Consider the following 18,492-nt stretch of genomic DNA (forward strand, 5'->3'; position numbering starts at 1 on the left):
AGCAGGAACAGGGCAGTGATTGTCCCCCTGTACTCAGCTCTGGTGAGGCTGCACCTCCAGTACTGTGTCCAGTTTTGGGCCCCTCACTGCAGGAAAGACATTGAGGCTCTGGAGTGGGTTCAAAGAAGGGCGACAAAGCTGGTGAGGGGTCTGGAGCACAGGTCTTAATGAGGAGTGGCTGAAGGAGCTGGGAATGTTCAGTCTGGAGAAGAGGAGGATCAGGGGAGACCTTGTTCTGTGTAACTACATGAAGGGAGGTTGTAGTGAGCTGGGGGTCAGCCTCTTCTCTTGTGTAGCTAGTGATAAACTAGAGGGAATGGCTTCAAGCCATTTAGGCTGGACGTTAGGAAATGCTGCTTCTCTGAAAGAGTGGTCAGGCAGTGGAATGGGCTGCCCAGGGAGGTGGTGGAGTCACTGACTCTGAAGTTGTTCAGGGAACATTTGGATTTTGTGTTGAGGGACATGGTTTAGCGAGAACTATTGGTGATCAGTGGATGGTTGGACTGGATGATCCTGTGAGTCTTTTCCAATCTGGGTGATTCTATAATTCCTAGTATGTCAGACACTGAGACTTTCATGGCATTTTATTGGGTTTTGATGTTATTCTTAAAGAAAGTTTTCAGATACTTGGAAAATGCTTCTGAATGAACTAATTACACTTATTGCAGTGCTGCTCAAAAGGTGGACTGTCTTGGCTATTAATTTAATTCCTAAAGTGTGTACTGTAAGCTTAGACTTGGAGGAACGAGAGGATGTCTCCAAAAGGATGTTGATTGGAGCAGGATTTGCCATTAAGATGAAGTAATTCAAATGTATTTAATGATTCAGATAAAACGTCTCATTTTGAAATGGCATCTTTGAAGTCTTTAAACAAAATAAATGAGATGAAATATTACCTAAGCGTTTTGCATCAGACCGTTCTTATGCTAACTGCAGCAACACAGGAGAGAAGGTGGATTTCAGTTTCCATTTCCCCTAGTATAGTCTTTCCTGGTAAGGATTTATTTTCTTCCACACTGCATAGATTTGATACTGGTCTAAACTGGAGGGTTGTGGTATCCTCACTTTAGATGTCTATGGTGATGTGAGTAGGAATTCTTTAAAAATATTAAGACTTAATAGGAACTTTTCATTTTTTCTTCTTTCTGTGAAGAATTTCAGACGACGCTTTTTTTTTTTTCTTTAGTCCCTTTTAAGAAGGATTTTGTTGAGTTATTTATTTATCTGATCTGTAGAGCTGAAAAAGGGAGCCTTGCTACTTAGATGAGCTGCTGTGTTTTCAGAAGCTGCAAACGACGCATACAAAGGAAGGAAGTCTCATTTGGCATCAAAGCGGTCCAGTTACTTTTGATATGAAAAACATAAGTTTTCTTTGATAAGAAAAAACGTAAGTTAGAGCCCTCAGAATGGAATTAAAATAAATCTGAAAATGTCTCTGTTTAAAGGCTGCTTTTCAAGGTTTCACTTCATAACCTGTCTTTTTAGTTGGGCTTAGAAGTGGAAAAACTGTTTTAAAATATTAGATGCCTACCAATAAGTGTTTTGAGTTTTTTTTACTACCTTCTCTCTGTAAATCAGTGAGATACCTATATTTTTTGAAAACTAAAAGGTAAGTCTCCCAGATCAAACAGTCTCTCTGTCTTTGCAAGGTACTGTAGTAAGGAAGGAGGACTTTTCTTAGGAGTATTTCAGTTGTATGGTCAAATAAACATGGAGTGGAGTGAAGATTCTTAAACTTGGAAATGGCTAGATTTCTAAAATAAAAACATACAGTATGGAGTATTGTGAAAAATCTTCATTTAAAAAAGCATTAAAACTGCTGTGTGCATTTAACGTTTGTTTCATGTCAGTAGTACAGTACTTTAACAGAAAGAAAGATTATTTGTTTTAGTAAAGTCATTTTCTCTTGAAGCTATTCATAGAATCACAGTATTGTTTGAGTTGGAAGGGATCATTAAAGGCCACCTGGTCCAACCCCCCTGTGCTGAACAGGGACACCTGCAGTTTGATCAGATGCTCAGAGCCCTGTCCACCACCTCCCTGGACAACCTGTGCCAGTGTCTCACCACCTTTGATGTAGAAAACTTCTTCTTTATATCCAGTCTAAATCTCAATCTCTCCTTTAGTTTGAAACCATTTCCATTGTCCTATCAGAACAGATGCTGCTAAAAGTCTGTCCCCTTCTTACAGCCCCCCCTTTTAGATACTGAAAGGCCTCTCTCGGGTGTCCCCAGAGCCTTCTCCAGGCTGAACAGCCCCAGCTCTCTCAGCCTGTCCTAGTAGGAGATATGTTCCATCCCTTGGGTCATTTTTGTGGCCCTTCTCTGGACGTGCTTCAATAGATCCATGTCCTTCCTGCTCCAAGGACTCCACATCTGGATGCAGTACTCCAGGCGAGGTCTCACCAGTGCAGAGTAGAGGAGGAGGATCACTTTCCTTGACCTGCTGGCCGTGCTTCTTTTTATTCAGTCTGTTCTGATTTAGAAGGTTTAATGTTAAAGTAATTACATTATTTTACTTAAAACGTGAGTTTTATTGTGTTTAAGAAACAAAATCCCAAAGGTTTCTGTATACCATTGTGATAACAATCTGAAGTTTACTCCCTACAGCATATTGCTATTGGAAATGATTACTTGTAAGAACCTATAGAAAAATGATTTTGTGCCAAGATAAGCCTAGAGTAATATGATTTTTCTTTGTTTTCAGTCCAGAGGAGCTTCCTGTCCATGATGCAGCAATAGAAAAAGTAAGTTCAGTGTCTTCCAGTTTTTTTTTTAAACTTTTAAGTATTCATGACTTGTTAATATAAATTATTGTGAAATCAAGAGATGAAACATTTTAGTGATTTGTGTTCCCAAAGACACGGTTCCAAGTCCCAGAAGGAATGTGGTTGTTGAGGCCGTGTTAATGAACACAGATCCCTTGGGGTCCCATGCAGTAGTGTAATTAATTACTCATTGCAGTGAGGTATAGGCTTTCTTCACCCATCTCTTGACCCTGTAAAGCAAACAGAGCTGTTTAACAGAACACACCCAGGTCTGCCCCGAAAGGGACCCAGCTGGCAGGCACCTGTCTGGGGTGAGATGACCTGTTTGTATCTCAAGCTGTCACCAGCTGCACTGGGTGGATGCAGTGTCCAGGTGAGGTGGCACCTGGTGCTGAGGCATCTGCTGCCTTCTCCTGACAAGTGGAGCATGCTTTTCTCCTGTGGTAAATGATGACAGATAACCTGGCTGTCACTCGCTATGGTATGATGAGCTCCATTGTAATGCTGAGTTGACAAGCCAGGTGTGTTCCATAAGTGTTCCATAATTTCCATAAGACATGCCAGCAGCCAGTGCAGGCCCTCATTCAGAAAGCCTCATGCTATTGGAGGATGCTGGAGGACAAGTTTAGGAACTGGTGTTTTAATAATGTGGAAAGCTTTTACTAAAACCACTGGAACTGCGTTTCTGCTTGTATTGGCCAAGACGAGCTCCTTTCAATGGCTTTGGCCTTTTCTGTCAGGCCCTTTTTGTCTCCAAGACTATCTTTTCCATACTGATCTTCTGGATCGTCAGAAAACTCGTGAAATTTTTAAAATTGTAAGCTTAAAGTTATCTCTTTTGGCTGCACAAATGAGTACATGGAAGTGCATGGAAGAGAGATGGAGTGACTCATCTTAGGAAGACTCAACTCTGAATATTAAGAGCAGTGTTTCTAAATACGATTTTCTTCACCACAGAAACTAAGGAGTCGGTACAGGGCTAGCAAGAAGTCTTTCTCATAAAAGAAGTGAACTTCTGAGTTTCTGTTTTGTGTCAGTTCATATATATTTCTGCATTTGCAGCTTGAAGCAGTTGCATTTTCTTGCCATGTTCTATTACATTTAATAACATAGCAAGCCTGTATATAATTTCAATTCCATCCGGTGGACACAGCAGGGTAGCGAGCCTATGAGCATAAACATTGGACAGCTTGCAGTTATTATGGTATATGTTTTTGGAGCTCTGTTTCACTGTGACCCTAGTAAACTTTAAATTATTGCATGAAAATGGTGTCTCAGTTCTTTGTCCCATACTTCATTCATGCTATCTCAGACAAAATCTCAGTGTAGAAACTGTATTTACTGAATCAGTGTTAAATTGCAAATATGGTTTACTTTTATAATCCTACAGCAATGCTCCTGTGTTAGACTCCTGGTTATACTCCTGATGATATCCTGACCTCTGCTGGTTTGAGGTTTATCTGTCTTTCTATCAGCGGTGATTGAGTCTTTGCTGATTTCAGGATACCATTCACAGAACAATGAAAGTGTCACATTAATGTAGGCTAACACTAGAAGCTTTCTAGGCAGTATCTTTTGAAGTCACTTATTTGGCAAAATTATATATGCTTTCTTTTTGACTTAACTGTGAATTTAAAAACGAAAGTTCTTAAGTCGCACTTTGAAGTTTGCAGCTTATGTAAAGCATTGTATATCCTTGTGAACTTTGAATCCTTTTTCATACATGTTCAGTGTAAAGCTCAAGCAAGGTTTGCACAGGTGTCTTTTTTTGTCATTTTTTTGTGTGCAGTACTTCTGGAATGGGCATTATTTCTATGACTTTCAATGGTTTGTTTACCTTGCTGGACATTTGATAACTTCAATGCTTCACGTTGTCCTTACAGTATGAACTTCATATGAATCACACAGTACATCTGAGATAAAACTAAAGGAGGAAAGATGATTCAGAATAGAAAAGTGGACACGAAACGGACTTCAGGATGTTTGGAGTCTGTGTCAGACTTTTTTTCTGAGGCTTCTGCTGAGGCATTGCTCTGAGCCTCAGCTATAGCACATTTACTGTCTGTGAAGGTAGAGCACTGCACACAAGGTGGATACCTGCCAATAGAGCTTCACACTTCTTCTTTTCAGCACTGTATTATTTACTGACACCAGACTGACAGACCTTCTCTTTTTCAGTTAGGGATTCTGTTACTTCCAATGACAAAAATGCTTCAAAGTATAAAAAAAAATAGTTGTAAGACTGATAAATGGATTTTTTTTAATTTTTTTTTTTTTTGTGACAATTACACGGAATTTGTCTAAAAGAGCAGCAGCAGCATCCTTCTACTCTGCAATGAGCTGCTTCTGATCTGTCCATGTTTCCAGTGTTGCACCTGTTAAACATGAAAGTGAACATAACTCCGACTGGGAAAAAAAAAAAAAAGAGCAAAAAATTTTCAACAACAGAACACAGAAATAATTGCTGTTTTGACTACAGTAGGTTCACATGAGAACTGGGATAAATTGACACAGAAGACATAAAAGCTTGAACAAACATACAATTGAAGTGAGCTTTTGGCTCAGAAGACCAGCTATCTTGAAAGTAGATCAAACATACAAACAGAAAGACTTCAGAGCAGATGGGGTTTCATTTTTCTTAGCAATTATCTGGAAAACCTGTTGAGGGCAGAGACCTTTTCTAACTTAATAGCAGTGTTATTCCAGCAGAATAAACTACTCCTGGAGAACATCTGCTTCTGAGATGTTGAAAAGATTTGTTTCTTAAGGGGGTTCTGTGTGAGGAGGGGAATCAGAACCAGTAATGTGAAACATGAAATTTGGGAAGCAGTCATTTATGTACTCTTTCCTTCTAACCTAACTCTTAAGGAAGTGTTTATTTTTTGTTTTTGTTTTTTTATAAATATATATACATAGATACACATATATGTTTAAAAAGTGGTTTAGGAAATGCCAAATACAGCGTGGAACCTGAACAAGAACGTGAGCAGTTGATTGATTGCAACATGAAGAGTTAGCTAAGTAAGGTTGAGATAGGAGTAGCACTTACTTCCAAATAAGAAATAGCAACAACCAAACCAAACCCCTTCTTTCCTGTATACCTTATGGACTGAATCACAGTTGGAACGGATCTAAGAAGTCATTGAGCTGCACTTCTGAATTTGAAGTGGGAAGCAGAGGGACTGGCCTTTATGAAAAATCTGAATATTTGCTTATGTTCACGTTTGAAGAGAAAGCAGTGGACACAGATAAGCTTTCTGCTCTACTTTTTTCAGTGTTGATCCTCAGCTACAAAGCATTATGAAAACAAAAAGCCCAAAACACCCCTCCTCCCTCTTTCTAGGATAATCAGAGATATGAAACCTACTTTACAATGTGTAAAACATGGCTGTAGAAGTGCCACTTTGTGAATCTTGTTATCATCAGAGCCAAAGAAGTGCGCATTTGTGACTGTGCGAAGCTGAAGTGCCAGGAATTTAGGGACACAAATGGATAACTGCAAGTGCTTGTTTGGTTCCCATATTCAAGAAGTTGATGGCAAGTGTAGCTATCTTTAGGATTATGACATTGTCCAGTGTTTTTAAAGCCATGTGGAGCATAGAAGTATGAAATAACATTTATTATGTTATTCTGTTTAAACTGCTTATTTTTTATATAGTATTTTTTGATTTCTTATTTTATCCCCTTGTTGCTGGAAGATTCTTGTCAATAATTTCTCCAACAGTGAGTTATAGCAAAACTTTATCACTTTTCAAGACCAGAAATAGTCCCATTTTTGCTGCCACACTTTTTCTTGCATACACTCATACATGTCCTTTATTTAAAGCTTATGAATTGTTATTGAGGTCAACGTATACTGGTTTGCTGCGTCACTTGAAGTATACTGGTTTGTTTCTGTCAGGGTGTGTACTGCATTTTATTTTGTGCCTTTTACGAAGGGATGGTTTGTATGGCTGCTGGAAAGCAGTAGCTAAATGTGTCCTGGGTAAGGCTGGCTAAGGGCAGCCACCATTGGGAGCTATTGGGAATAGGTGAACGGTTGGACTGGATGATCTTTTAGGTCTTTTCCAACCTTGGTGATTCCATGATTCATTGCAGAATCAGCGAACTTAAACTGTTTGCAGCAGAAATTATTTGCCTGAAAAATCACTCAGTGTGAAAACAAATCAAAATGATTTTTGTATTTGAGGAAAAAAAATGTGTAGAGAAGTAACTTCTATAAATGTTACACTTAATTTTTTTCTCGACGTTTTTACAAATGCATTAAATTAATAATTTAAAATGTGTTCATTTTGAGATGATTAACATACTGTAATTTATTTTCAGCAAAAACACCTTGAAATTGAAAGGACCACAAAATGGCTTAAGATGCTGAAAAGCTGGGAAAAATACAAGAATACTGAAAAGGTAAAGTAAAGCATCCTTTTTTGTTATCACTTTTGAATGAATGTGTAACCTTAAATTAGGTTGTCTTATTTTTGATCAGAAAAAATACACCTGGAAAGAAAACTGTTTTTTTCTTTCAAAAAGCCATAATACATTAAACAAACAAATGAAGAAACATCCAACAAAATAAAACAATCCCCGTCCCAAAAAAAAAAAAAAACAAAAAAAAAACCAACAGCAGTAGGCAAATGCAGGGAGTTTTCACTGGAACAGGTTGCCCAAGGAAGCTGTGGATGCCCCATCCCTGGAGGCATTCAAGGCCAGGCTGGATGTGGCTCTGGGCAGCCTGGTCTGATGGTTGGCGACCCTGCACACAGCAGGGGGGTTGAAACTGGATGAGCATTGTGGTCCTTTTCAACCCAGGCCATTCTGTGATTCCATGATTCTATGAAGGACAGTACTCTTTGTTCATAGTAGTAATTGTGTGTTACATTGTGTTGCATGCTGTGAGTTTGGGTCACTTAGCAAATTGTGTTCATGTGACTGCAGAATAATTTTAGGAGCAGATGAAGCATTTGACCTGCTGGCCTTCCCTTGCACCTAGCTGGTGTTACAGAAACTTATTTTTGGTTACATTTTTAGAGTGAGAAGGAGGGAAGAAGGGAAAATCTTTGTAAGCTTAAAAATTGGGAGCAAGTTGAAATGGGAGTAGTTGAGTTCTGCAGGAATCATAATTCCCTTTCAGAGATCATGATTTTTAACTTTGGGGTGATGTTTTTATTCATTTATTTGCTGGATATTATTGTAATTAATATTTAAATTTAAAGTTATTCTTTTGGGGTACTTAACAAGATCTGAGGATTTTTTTTATTACTGATCTTCTGTGGTTTCTATTTTTTTTTAATGTTTTTGCAACCCAAGTTTACTGATGAGCAGCCTAGGATGGCTTGCAGTCACTGTTCCGTGGAAACTGCCTGAATAACTCTCCAAGGAAACTGATTAGTCATAACACGAGGCATGTAGTTTGATGTTTAAATTATCATGCTTGCCAGCAAAGATATCTTTAGTATATCACAAAATGCATGGTTTCTTTGCTAAAAGAAGAGTTTCTTGGAGTAAGTTTTCAAGTAAAAAGTACAGGAAGCTGTTCTATGCCTTGGGATAAGTTGGGTTTTTTTGTTGTTTTCTTTTTTTTCCCCCCATGTATAATATGTAACTCCCTTCATAGTCTTTAAGAGAAGCCATTTTTTGATGGTATGAATAGGATCTGCTTTTGCTTGGAGATCAATATGGAAGAGCCATTCAGGGATAAATCCCTGAAATATGCTTGCAGCTTTATAACCCAGCCCAACAGTGCTACAACTTTTCTTGATTTAAAGAAATAAATAGTAAAATGATTTTCTATGTGAAGTTACAGGTGATTTTTTAAGTAAACAAATTACCTGTTAAAGCTCTTGGCACCACTTTGCAGATTTTTAGTTACAGAATTGGTTTGAACCTGCTTGGACAACGAGTAGTGGTCTGGGGTAACAGAAGTCAAGCAATGTTAGGCAGGCCATTAAGCTCCAAGTGTTTTTACTCACTTTGAAAGGTAAGTGGGGTTTGTGCATAGATTCTTTGCTGTAAATGTCCTCTTGGTCATCTTAGATCTGTTAAAACTCACATCTTGTTGAGGAGATTCTGTCGATGCATTCTGGTGATGCTGGTCTGCCTGTCTTTTGCTGAGGACAAAGGACAACTGTTGCACATCCCAGGTCATTGCTTGGATGAATGTCCTACAGAGTTTGCTTGCTCCTTTACCCTGTTGTTTCACTAATTTATTCTTTGCAAAATGAAAGAACTTCAATTGGAGAGACTGAGACAAGGATATTTGTTAGAATGATATGCAGAGAAATAGGAGATAGTACAGTTGAAACAGGAAGTTTACTTGTCCCCTACTCATGATGTCTGCAATCCTGCCTTTGTTTTCGAGGCTGCTAAGTGCCTTTATTTGCTTTTCTTTAACATGTCAAAAGCAGTTACAGCTGTCTTTCAGGGTATCGCTTTTTAAATCTACAGTGAATGCATAAGAAGGTAACTTTTTTCCAAAGCTTTTCTTATTCTTTCTGTTCATAGCACATCTGGCTTTGTTTCTTTATTGAGGTGACTGACTGATCTGGAGATATGTTCACAAATTGAAGAGATGCTCAAAAAAAGCTGTAGAATAGCAACCTAGTTTGCTGTATGTCAAATACCACCCTTCAGGGAACACAACAGCTCTGTGTTGCCTAAGCAGCAGTGCTCTTCCTCTTCAGCTGCCAGTGACATCAGTCCGTTGTCCATTGATTTAACTGAATGATCCTCTTCACCAGGCACGTGGAAGGTAAAGCAGATCAGCTGAGCAGAAAGAGCTTCAGTTCATGTAACAAATTATAGACTGAACTATAAATAATGGCAGGAATAATTCAGAATGTTCATAAAGGGTATAAGCTTTGCTTTAGGCTAGGAATTTTCACTGGTCGTTGGACCCTGATGGAGCACAAGGATGTTTTTGTTTTTTTCTTGCATCAGAACACAAACAATATAGAATCAAATCCCTCCTCCCAGCCAGCATGCAGTGGAAAATCAGACATTATTTGCTGCTCCTGTTTATGGACAGTGTTTTTCTTATGATTGTATAAAATTTGCAGATGAAGACAGTTTTTACTATAGTATGTTGGAAGAATACACCAATTTCCAACCCTATTTTTTGAAGAGCAAAAGCAGTAAGTTGTAAGCTGCAAGAACAGTTCCTGACTCTTGCTTTGTCTTCACTTGATTGGATAAAGTGCAATAGAGGAGCAAATTACTAAAAAAAAAAAAAACAAAACAGCAAACCAAACAGCCTGTCACTGAAGGATTCACTTCACCTGGCAGTCCCTTGGTTTCTGTGCAGTCAGACTGCTCCTGAAAACACAGCTGTTTGGAAACAGCACTGAACAAAACATTGCTGCAGTGATGAAAACAACATTAGTAATTTTTGTAGTTACAGATTATAATTGTAATGCTGGCTTGGTTTTGGAAAATGACCTACTTGAGTGAGTGAGAGACAGAGAAAATAATGGTCTCAAGGATGGAGTGGGTATTGCAAAGTATTGGACTTCAGAAAGCCCTTTTGTAATGAGCCTACGATAGTTTGGGCTTGAAGCAACCTGTTCATTCCATAAATATACCATAAATGAATCCCTGCTATTGATTACATTATCCAAAGCTGTCATACACCTAACTGCAAAGTATAGTTTTCTTTTAATTCTCTTTTACATAGCTGCCTGGAGGCTGCTTCCTTAGTTCTTTCCTTCTTTGCAAGGAGAATTAATGAGAAGATATTTGCACACTGATATGTTTGTATGTGTGTGTGAGATGCTTCGATTTACATCTTCCCTTAGTCCTTATTGCAGAAGAAGATCTCAAGAGAAGTGGGAACTCTTGGGAGTTCATCTTGCTTCCCCATTAGAACTTCTGTGCTTTAAAGTTTCACAACAAAAAAGCAGGGGGAGGGCAGCCTGTGACCACGAGGAACTGGAGAAAGACTGAACCAGGAAAATGTCAGTCTCTTCCATCTTTGAGCAATGAATTATAGGTAATGAAAGAAGACGTAATGGAAATAAGCACACTTCGTAACTGTGTAACCTCCTTGCCTCCTATGTGATTATTTAGGTATCTATTCTGAGGAGTGATCATAATTCTTACAGACACCAGTCTCTGAAATGCGGACCTGTCCTTGTGTCTTTGTTTTGACAAATATCAATCACACAAAGCTTTCATCTCCCTATCAGTCATTTCTTATGCAGGAAGTGTCAGAGAGTAGCAGAGTTTGTCTTTCATTGTGGTGTTTCTCTAGCTTATGCTTTTATTTTCTATTTGTATTCTACTGCTTAATAGCCCAGGGTACTATCAACCACCATGGATATTGAATCTTTCCTGCTTAGTATGATCATAACTTTCATGAAAGATTAAATAAAACTGTTACATTCCCATTTGAGTATTTCCACTAAAGTATTTCTGTCTTTTGCTGTCTACCTTCATCTAGCTGTGACTGAAGTCACTTAAATTGAGAGAAAAAGGAAGAATTGAAACAATCAGGGTAGCTGGCAATTTCCAGCTGTTCTGGCATTCACACAGAATATAATAATCAAGTCGCCACTTAGTTTGGAATCTGAACACAGAGCTTTAATGAAGAACCCTCTTCTCATTCCTCAGATTTTTTTGAATGAGATTTAGCAGCTCTTGAATTTGCACTTTTTCTTTCCTTTATGCAATCCACAGAAGTTGAAGGACCTCTAAAGGCAGCAGCTTTTATAAATATATTTTCTTTTCACTATAAATATACTTTCTTGTGGACTTTCAGATTTTAATTTTGATGCTTCTCATCGCTAATTCTTTTTGAGGTGGCAGAACCTCTCTGTGTCATGTGCAGCTCTTCCTAGCATAACTGAAGACGTTTTATTTTCAGAAAAGACAGTTTTCTATCTGTCAGAAGTTTGACTGCCAGGTCCTGCTCTTTAACCTGTACTGTATGGTGATGGCCTCGTTTCTTGGCCAAGTACCAACTGGATTATCAGTTTTAAATCTGGGACTTAGGAATAAGGGGGCAGTTGCAGACTTGCTGGTATTTTTTATTGGTTTTTTTTTTTTCTTTTTTCTTAGGATAGAGGCCATATTGAACATTGGATGATAATATCTTCATTATTTGAGATGATGGCTAAGATTTGAGTTATTGCAAGTCTAGTAGTCAGGTTTTTTTAATCATTTCTCTTTTCCTTATAAACTTTTTAAAATTCATTCTGTATATTCTCTAGTTTCACAGAAGAAAGTGCAATTTGCAGCTCCAGTTTCTTTTTGCATGAGACGCTCCTTTGGAATCAGTGATGGATCCTCACCGTGCTGCATGTGTGTCCTATCTACCAGAATCAGCAACATTAGTGATAGTTCCAAGAGTTTGTAATGGATGTCTTTAGCTGAACATTAGCTTAGATGTGATAAAGAATTTGAACCTACATTTTTAAGTTGTGTTCACGTAGTTCTGTCTACTATATCTGTGTTTTCCTCAGTGTCATCTAATGATGGAAGCATTCCAGGCTGCACAGCAGCACTCTCTGAATGATGCTTGTTTTCACTGAATGCTTATCTGACTTATAAGATAATATGTTTGTGTTTTCTTTTGAGCTTCTATTTTAAGAAAGCCTTATTTTTAATGAATTTGTTGAAGACTATTTGCTTTTTGTTCTACTTCTAGGGAGATGAAATAAAGTGTCTTGCTAAATTTTCTACTACTTATTTTAATTATTAATTTAGAGAGAGCAGAGCCTTGATTAGGGGTCTGCAAGCATATATACTTAGCCTGCAGTTCTCAACGTAAGATAAACTTACACAGAAATAAAAGACAGCAGAGGGCAGTAGTATGGTACTTATGGTACAGATGTTCAGCTGGCTAATAATCAGTTTGTTCACTTGTGTGTTCTTTAACTTTTTGATGACTGAATGATAATGAGAGATGAGCTTTGCTTTGATGCTTGTATTTCCTCCCCTCCAGCCCTGAGACACTGCAGCCGTGTGATTTGCTGTTACATAAAAAACTTATTCATTCTTGTTTGCAGGTTGTTTGTGTAATGGAGCCTGTGCTGTGAAAGAGACTCATCTCTCATATCTGACCTATAAAAGAGTCTCATATCTCATTTCTTATCTGACAGACAGTGAAAGTCCTTAGTGTTGTGCTCTGTTTAGTCTGTAGGCAGGTTCTTCTCATGTTCTGGAATAACTGGGAGCTTCAACAGTGAATTTGACTGGATACAGATGTGGAATGGTTTGCAAAAAACTCTGAACGTTCTTTAGATTTGTTCTGCCAGTGTGATAATTCTGATCCAGCATTTAAATATGTTTCCTTACTGTAGTGTGGGCCTGAGGAATACAGCTAAATGTCACTGGGAGCTTGTAACACAGGTTAGCAGATAAGGTTGGCAAATTTAGCTCATTCTGGTTTCCAGTAGACAGGCTAATCTGACACCACTGCATTTCTGATTCTTCTCAAACCACAGTGGGCTTACCAAGCTGCTGGTCTTAGTGCTTTCCACTCTTTTCAAAGTTAGTAAAAACAACTCATTTTTCAGTCTTCTCTTTTAAAAGCCCTTCCACCATTCTCTATCCCAGCTGCTTTGAGAACTGTTTTAGTGTCTAGTTGGTTCAGCCTGAGAAATGCAGAAGATGGGAAAACTGGAAAGTCATCTGCAAAACTGATCATTGTTCTCTTTCAGCTTTGTTTCATGAAGTAATGCCCATAGCTTGGGTTGTCTGGATTTAACTATTTCAGGAAGCAACTAATGTCACAAAGGCCTATTTCTGGCCTTTAATGTCTACTCAGCCTTTCCCCAAAATATTCTTTTTAGAACAAAACTCTTCTTAAGGATTTCTTTTTCAGCCTATTCTGCTCGCTAACCAATCTGACAGTTGTTGGAGACATTTGGTAATAAGTCACAAAATGATAGTGGTCTGGCAAAAAGCCTTGTTATCAAGATACACTATCGTAGTGTGGGCCTGAGGAATACAGCTAAATGTCACTGGGGGCTTGTAACATTCCCTTCAGGTTAGCAGATAAGGTTGGCAAATTTAGCTCGTTCTGGTTTCCAATAGACAGGCTAATCTTTGTGCAGAATGACACCACTGCAATTGGTGCTGCTTGGCTTCCGGAAGACTGAATTATCCTTTCTCTCAAGCATTTACTCTTGTGTTTGGGTTGACGTACACTGAAATCCTCAGTGTGAGCTGAAGTCTGGATGTACATCGGTAGAAGAGTGCTTTGTAGCACTTTGGCTTAATCTTCATCCTTGCAGGAAACAGCTGGAGTGATGTCGTTATGCTCCTGCTAGACTTGCTCCTACTTAAACAATTTTAATAGCATTAAATCTCCAAAGTTTCCTTAACATCTCTGATGTTTTCTGTGTGTATGGCCTCCAGGATCTATCTTGTAATATCTTGTACAATTGAATAAGGAACAGAAAAAAAAAGAGTTGTAACCCTAGCAGGTTGTGTTTGCCTTAGATGACCATCAAAAAACTTGTGTAAGAGCGAGGCATTCTTAAGTCCAGACGTGGATTTTATCTGGCCTTAGAGATACCCTTGTTTTGTGAATTCTCTGATTTTCCTTTGCTCAGCCGTGTTTTTAGGAAGATAACCTTTTCTTTGTGTGTGGCTAAAAAAGAGAGTGAGTGAGTAAGGTTTCATTGTCTGAGGGTTGGCTTACCTTGGGTCTCTCCTGGCTGCATAAAGCCAAGATTGAAGACAACAAGTCTGTACTTCTCTGTTTAGAAATCTTCGTGCTCCTAAATGCTGCAGCAAAAAGAAATGCAAATTGGAATAGAAGCTAGGAATACAGTTGTCAGTGCTCCTGATTTTTCAAATAAACCCAGTGAGAACCAACCCACTAAATCAAAATGGAAGAACAGTGGTGTGTCAGAGGCAAGACTGACATGAGGTAGTTTATATAACTACTCTAGCTTTGCACAGGTACCGATTTGTCCCTTTGTGACCCATTTCTAATACAAGCTGTGTGTCAGTATAGACTGTGTCAGGAACAAGGAATTTGATGTTTAGTTTCACAGCCAAGAATTCTGTGTGGTGGTGTAAAGTCATTCTGTAGTCTTAGAAACTCTAGCTGGAATATCTGCTGTGTGTTGTTTTTGTGCAAATACTTTTTCCTAAACGCATATTAAAACACTTGCTTATTAATTTAGAAATATGGTCTGAAGTCTTTAGTTTGTGGCGTTTCCCGTGTTTGCAGTGAGCTCATGCTTGTGATACACATACATACACTGCAGTTTTACAAGAATGCAAAAACCAGCAATGCATTTTTGTACTGCTAGTTTTTAGAGCTTTGCAGTACTGCCTGATGCCTTTCACTATTGCCATTTATACATTATAATTATAGTGAGTTATTTGTGGTTTGTCCTGAAACCTTGTGTAGCTAAGAATCTGTTTTTCCATGTGTGTTATCAAATCTAGAGTTCTCTTTGCAGTACTTTAGGAATAAATGCTCCTTAGCAAAGGCAATCCAATTTTGACTTCCTACATACTGAAATCTTGATTGTCTGCGTGTCCATTTTGTTCTCTGTTCCTTTGCTGATTCCATCAACGCAGGCATCGCTGGACTCTTACTCAAGATTGAGATGGTTTGTCCCCAGCCAGTTGTCCCTTTGCCAGGATAATTGACAAAATTGCCTTTTTGTCTTTAGCACTTTTCATATCACCATTTCTTTTATTCAGAACTTTGTGAATTGGGATGCATTTATGCTTTCTTTTCTTTTTACAGTTTCACAGGAGAATTTATAAAGGAATCCCATTGCAGTTCAGAGGGCAAGTTTGGTCTTTACTACTTGATGTCCCTAAAATGAAAGAAGAAATGAAAGACTTGTACAGCGTGAGTTGTTAGAATTTCCACTTAATCTTTTTTTTTTTTTTTAATCTCAATATTACAAATTACCTTGAATTTCACTGTTTTTTTTTTTTCTTTCTTTCTTTCTTTTTTTTTTTTTTCCCCATGTATTGGAAAGCACTTTACCAGCTTATCTGTTGGTTCTGGTATTGATATAATTAATTTGATTTTTCCTCTTCCCATTCCCAAATCTTTGTTAAAGCCCCCTTAAAAGCAAAGTGAAACAATATAAGACAAAACTCTTCTCCTCTGAAACAACAACTCTTCCTTGAGAAATTTCTGTTAAGGAAGTGCCACATCAGCTGAATATCAGTAAGAGGAGTCTGTAGTGTTCTCAAGGGGGTGAGGAGTTGTTGCCTTCTCCGTCTTGTTAAAGCCAAGAGGGCCTCTGGGAGAGCAAGTTGGCAAACTTTATGCCATGTTACCTCTGAGTTGAAGCATAGATATCTGTTACAAAGTACTGTCATTTAGTTTGTTGTATTCTCAGAGGTGTAACTAATACTGAGGTGTTACCTACCGAAAGATACAGGCAAAAATTGACCACTTAAGCGTAACCCTACTTAGAGTGTAAAGGAAAAGGTATGCGTTGCACCCCAGTCCCACCTGCATGCTGAGTAGCAGTTAAAGCCACCTATCAGAGGTACGTGACCACAATAATTCAACTTTTCTTCTCTAACTCTGCTTTTTCTGTGGATTTTTGTTTGCCATCTGAGCTTAACTTGAGATCCCGAACTGTAGACTGAGGTTTGTATGCAGGCCAGAAATTTAGGCAGAAGGGGAACTGAATCTTGTCACATTAGTCTTTTCCTCTCAATCTTTCTGCACTAGGAGATTGTAGGAAGACAGTATAGCTAACAGAAAGGTAAGATAACATTGTAGAGTATTTATTTTTTTCTCTACTGGAACTGAAATGTTCACTGCCTTTTAAGAAAAAAATGTCCAGAATTTCAAGGAAGTGCATTGCTAGGTTTGATTTTTATGGCACTCTTCAGGAGCCGCCGCTTTGGCTCTGAGCAGACATGGAATCTTGTAAGGTCATGAAAGAAGATCGATGTTGGCATTGATGTTATCTAAATTTTGGTCTCTGTGATCTTCTTCTTGAATTATTTATCACTCCTTAGTCTGACAGGCTGCTCTTTCTGACTATTAGATTTTGTTTAACTTCATAAGGGAGACTAGAGGCAGATCCAGAAAGAATAGGATGGAATTCACACTGAGTAATGTAGTTGTGGGAAAGAATACTGAGTATAACTAAAAGCATTTTAAAATGTTAATTCATATTAAGAGATTATTGATGCCATTTAGTGCAAAACAAAAAAGTGTCTTTGTAGTTCAAATATGGTAGTAGTAAGAGTTCCTTCCATCATAATCCTCGCTTGTTTATTTGCAATAAGCTCATTTAACTGCTCTCCACTTTTCCCATTTCCTGAAGTGTTATTAAGATTCATAATAATTCTCATTTACAAATTGCACACATGAAGTTACAAGGAAGATGCATGGTTGGAGGTGAAACTGCTTCTTACAGTCCTTGGTGCAGGAAACTTAATCCAGTTCTTAATCTTTTAATATTTCTGATTCCAGGACTCTAGGTGCCCGTTCTAGAGGCTCTCATCATGACTAGGACTCAGGTTACTTCTTTTCCCATAGTTCCAGTAAATCATGGGCTCTGGGTTCTCATACCATCTTAAAACTTTCTGATCCCTTCTTTTCTGACTGGAGGACAAGTCACTCTGGATGCTTGTACTTTAAACCTTTGTTTTCTTGCAACCAGAAGCTGTAGAATTCTACCTTATGAATGGCCACGATATTAAATAAAAGTGCCTTTTCCAATTGAATACAGGTAGAAGTCTCTCACATACTTGACTTTCATGGATAGAAGCAAGAATGAATGAGAGAATGTCAAGAAAAAAATTACTTTAGGGTGAAAAGTAAGAAGGCAGTCCAACCTTTGCAGGCTTCCTGAAGTTTTCATTTGCAAAATTGGACTTAATTGTAAGACATCAAAGCAAGTAGAGTTATTCTACCATTAAATTGATTAAAACAGAAGGTCAGAGGAAATGACTAGGGAAATGTCCAGAAACATCCATTATCTATATTTAAATAGTAACTGGCTGTGATGTAACTTTTTCTTCTGCTTAGAGAAAAAGACGACAAAAGCATGAAAACCAGCCTCGGTCATTTCTGGGAAGTCCAGACTGGTACTGTTGTTCCTGAGCAGTGAAATTCACTTGTCTTTCTCACTGCACTTTACATGAGAAATGGCAATTAGAAATTTGAAATGCTGAAACATAGTGAATGTTGTCACGAAAGTGTATGTTCTGGGGTTGGTCTTTTTACATTTATACTATGTTAATGTGCATTTGACTATATAGAATTTGTGTGTGCGTGTATACATGTATGTTTTTGAATGAGTTTCTGAGTTGCCATTTTACATTAAAGATTTTAAATCATGAGTTTAAGTGTACAATTAGGTAGGTTTCTCCTTTTTACGAGCTTACAATAAGGAACGGAGAGTTAAAACTGTAACTTATGTCTTTTATTCTTTTCCTAGAAATTGAAGTGTCAAGCACGAGGGTCTTCACCAGATATTAGGCAAATTGATCTTGATGTAAATCGAACATACAGAGATCATATTATGTTTCGAGACAGATACGGTGTTAAGTAAGTAAATTAGGAGTTTTGTTTTATAATTGGTTTCTGATCTGCCTCAGACCTCTTTGATTTGCAAAAGGATGTTGAATGTGAGTTCCGGACTTTCAAAGCAGAGTTGTCTGTGTGCTATGAGATAATCACCATTACTGTTACAAAGCCAAACTTTCAGCCAACCAGTGTACCCAGTGCAACCAGCCCACAGCAGGGGGCTGAAACTGGATGATCTTTAAAGTCCCTTTCAACC

At 38.2% G+C, this 18,492-nt stretch overlaps 1 protein-coding gene across 6 annotated transcripts in view; it reads left to right on the top strand.

Annotated features, from left to right (window-relative positions):
- The window catches only part of USP6NL (USP6 N-terminal like), a 114,851-nt gene that overhangs the window by 74,426 nt on the left and 21,933 nt on the right, over positions 1–18,492 (top strand). For all 6 annotated transcript variants that reach the window (XM_052681203.1, XM_052681202.1, XM_052681204.1 and 3 more), the window contains 4 exons: positions 2,707–2,746; positions 7,094–7,174; positions 15,474–15,581; positions 18,148–18,257. In XM_052681203.1, coding sequence (XP_052537163.1) covers positions 2,707–2,746; positions 7,094–7,174; positions 15,474–15,581; positions 18,148–18,257 — 339 coding nt within the window. The remainder of the gene's footprint in view (positions 1–2,706; positions 2,747–7,093; positions 7,175–15,473; positions 15,582–18,147; positions 18,258–18,492) is intronic.

The sequence above is a fragment of the Tympanuchus pallidicinctus genome, unplaced genomic scaffold, assembly GCF_026119805.1.
Source record: "Tympanuchus pallidicinctus isolate F22 unplaced genomic scaffold, pur_lepc_1.0 scaffold19, whole genome shotgun sequence".
NCBI lineage: Eukaryota > Metazoa > Chordata > Aves > Galliformes > Phasianidae > Tympanuchus > Tympanuchus pallidicinctus.